At 32.5% G+C, this 2,599-nt stretch overlaps 1 protein-coding gene across 1 annotated transcript; it reads right to left on the bottom strand.

The window, feature by feature from the left end:
- Positions 1-314: 314 nt before the first annotated feature.
- On the bottom strand, positions 315-1,927 carry LOC108914076 (brachyurin-like). Its single transcript, XM_018719779.2, has 3 exons — positions 1,822-1,927; positions 1,362-1,531; positions 315-968 (listed from the first exon to the last, which is right to left on the bottom strand). Exons 1-3 carry the CDS (start codon positions 1,885-1,887, stop codon positions 416-418), a joined length of 789 nt encoding a protein of 262 aa, XP_018575295.1. The 5' UTR covers positions 1,888-1,927; the 3' UTR covers positions 315-415.
- Between the last annotated feature and the right edge of the window lie 672 nt (positions 1,928-2,599).

Below are 2,599 nucleotides of genomic sequence, written 5' to 3'. Positions count from 1 at the left end.
TATTTTAGCGAATGCAAGGCCTACTATCGTACATTATTTGTACCAAATTTTATTGAGATCGGTTAATACATTCCTGAGATATAAACAAAAAATATATTTCTTTTAACAACTTCAACACCCTGTATCTCTAAAACGAGGCCGTTCCGGACCTATGTTTATAAGGCAAACACCTACTATTTTAAAGAGATCTATCTACCCTCGAAGTTTCCTGCATAAAATTCAGACCACCCTGTATAGTAAGTATCACGCAAAGGAAATAAAGTTGTAAATTTGCCATTAGTAGAAATACTAATGGCAAATTTAGAATCACGAAGTAATAAATAATAGTTTTTATTCAGATATCACAAGATAAAAATATATAATACAGTTAAGCATTAAGCTATTCACCTCAGTAATTTATAGTCATATAGGATTTCTAAATATCTGAGTTTTTTTTGATCCAGTCAATATAAGTGGCTACTCTGGTATAAACGACGGGATGTCCTCGGAAGCAGTTATATGGGGTGGACACAACTAGACCAATTTGTACGCCGTCCAGAGTCAAGGGGGCACCAGCATCTCCATGGCAAGCGCTCTTAGCCCCAGTCAATTGACAAATGTTACTTCCTTCAACAACTATTTGTTTGTACGGTGAATTATCTTTAATACACTCGCGATAGGATATTATTGCGGATTCTATCCATCTCAAAACTGGTTCAAGGATGTACTGAGCTTGATATGTAGCGCCCCATCCAGCTACGGTTGCTACGTCTCCAGCATAATTATCGTCTCCCTCAGCTAGTTTTACTGGTTGTATATTGTCAGCTAATTCCACGGGTTCGCTAAGTTTTATAAGTCCAAGATCCCATTCGTATGCACCTGATTTGTAGCCCTCAGGAATGATGAATTCAGAGGATTCTACCTTCACCTGATTCGGTTCAAGCTCGTCTAGTCGTGGGCCACCGAGAACTACCGTCACCTTTTCTGCTCTGAAATAAATATGATTTTGATGATAAAATGAAATTCATGTCTAAATAGATTTTTATATATCAAAATCTTAACTTGAACACTCAATAAAGAGGACCATAACTGTTTTATAAGTTCGAAGCGGATAATTGGAAATGGACTGATTTGTTTAAGAGATTGCAGCTGCACATTTTAGTGTTTTGTAGTTATCTAACATCGTAAAGTACCTACTGTTATAATTAGTTATTTCTAGTTCTAGTGCATTCAACAACTTTCACTTTTTGTGTTCATTACCCATCATTTATTTAGATACTATATTATTAAAATATAAAACCATATTTAACATAGGGACATGTGTAAAATATATAAATACATAATAATGTTCATTTTTCGCTATCAAAATATGTAGTACTTACTTAGATAGACAGCGAGCTGAGGTGAGTACATAGTTTTCAGAAATGAGAGAACCACTACAAAATGCGTCTGTTTCTAATTCAACTGCTTCAGAAGAATCGATGTAAATGGCAGCTTGGTAGGGGAACTGACCATCACTGGCTTCGTAGCCACCAGCAATTCTTCCATCAATCTGTATTAAAGAAATAACAAATATCATAAATAGTGCTTTAAGTTTAGTTTCCAAATAATATAATACTATAATTAATTTAGAAAAATATTTTTAAGGAATGCCTTTTTAATCATGTTATTTGTTAATTTCTGAACAAATATTGTGAAAATAAAATAAAACAGCAAAAAAATTATGAAATAAGAAAAAGTGGTCTAATATTTTCTTTTACTTTTAACAGATAGTGAGTATTCAGTAATAATATGTAAGTAAACTCAAATTAGCATGCAAAAAATATTCTTAATATAACTTACTGCAGGGCTGCCTAACGCCAAATTCAGGCAAGCGGCGAGAAATACTGCCAACAAATTACGTGCCATTTTGAATGAACAATGCTTGCGGTTTTATTCACTATGTTGACTGATATATTTGCGATCCCTTTTATACTAAAACCCAATCAAGTGGTTCTTATGATAACGATCTTTCTTACTTGACATTTTTACTACTGATTTTGTTTAATATACCTGAATTCACACCATCAGCAAAACAAGTGATAGCAAATAAATTGAGGATGACTGCCCCAGTTCACTGTATTTTTCTTCAAAACCACATTCAGCGTACCTATACATGCACGAATTATGGAGGAAATGAAAAATATTTCATTATGAGCGTAGATGAAGTTCATCATGAGGTAGATTAATGCGGTGCTATTAGATATCGGATAAAAAAATCGATAATACAACTTTTAGAGTTTGTTCTAAATAATATATTTTTGTTACATTAGTTTCTTCCTTATTATGTTAACGGCTTGTACAGAAATAAATCGGAACACACGGTAGGACAATATTTGTTTTTATTATTAATTTAGGTATCTTTTTTTGTGGTGTCTTTCCCTTTATGTATTTATCTTTCTGATTTTTTTTTATTATAAATAGTTGTATTGACATTACATCAAAAGTCAAATATTGATGTTATTTTATCTATAAGTAATATTATTAAGTTCACTAGCATTAACGAACTTTAATTCAATTAGGTAAAAGGGCCAGCATCTTCAAAATCGATGATTTTTTAATTTTTCCATTGGTAGGTAGG

Source organism: Anoplophora glabripennis, unplaced genomic scaffold (assembly GCF_000390285.2).
Source record: "Anoplophora glabripennis isolate ALB-LARVAE unplaced genomic scaffold, Agla_2.0 scaffold1014, whole genome shotgun sequence".
Classification (NCBI taxonomy): Eukaryota; Metazoa; Arthropoda; class Insecta; order Coleoptera; family Cerambycidae; genus Anoplophora; species Anoplophora glabripennis.
This window is presented reverse-complemented; position numbering and strand designations above follow the sequence as displayed.

Excerpts from the sequence above, each read along its gene's own strand:
- LOC108914076 (XM_018719779.2), bottom strand. The coding sequence starts at position 1,887 with ATGGCACGTAATTTGTTGGCAGTATTTCTCGCCGCTTGCCTGAATTTG. Across the intron at positions 1,532-1,821 it reads TGGCGTTAGGCAGCCCTGCA|ATTGATGGAAGAATTGCTGG; the intron begins GTAAGTTATATT and ends TCTTTAATACAG. Across the intron at positions 969-1,361 it reads TCAGCTCGCTGTCTATCTAA|AGCAGAAAAGGTGACGGTAG; the intron begins GTAAGTACTACA and ends TATTTATTTCAG.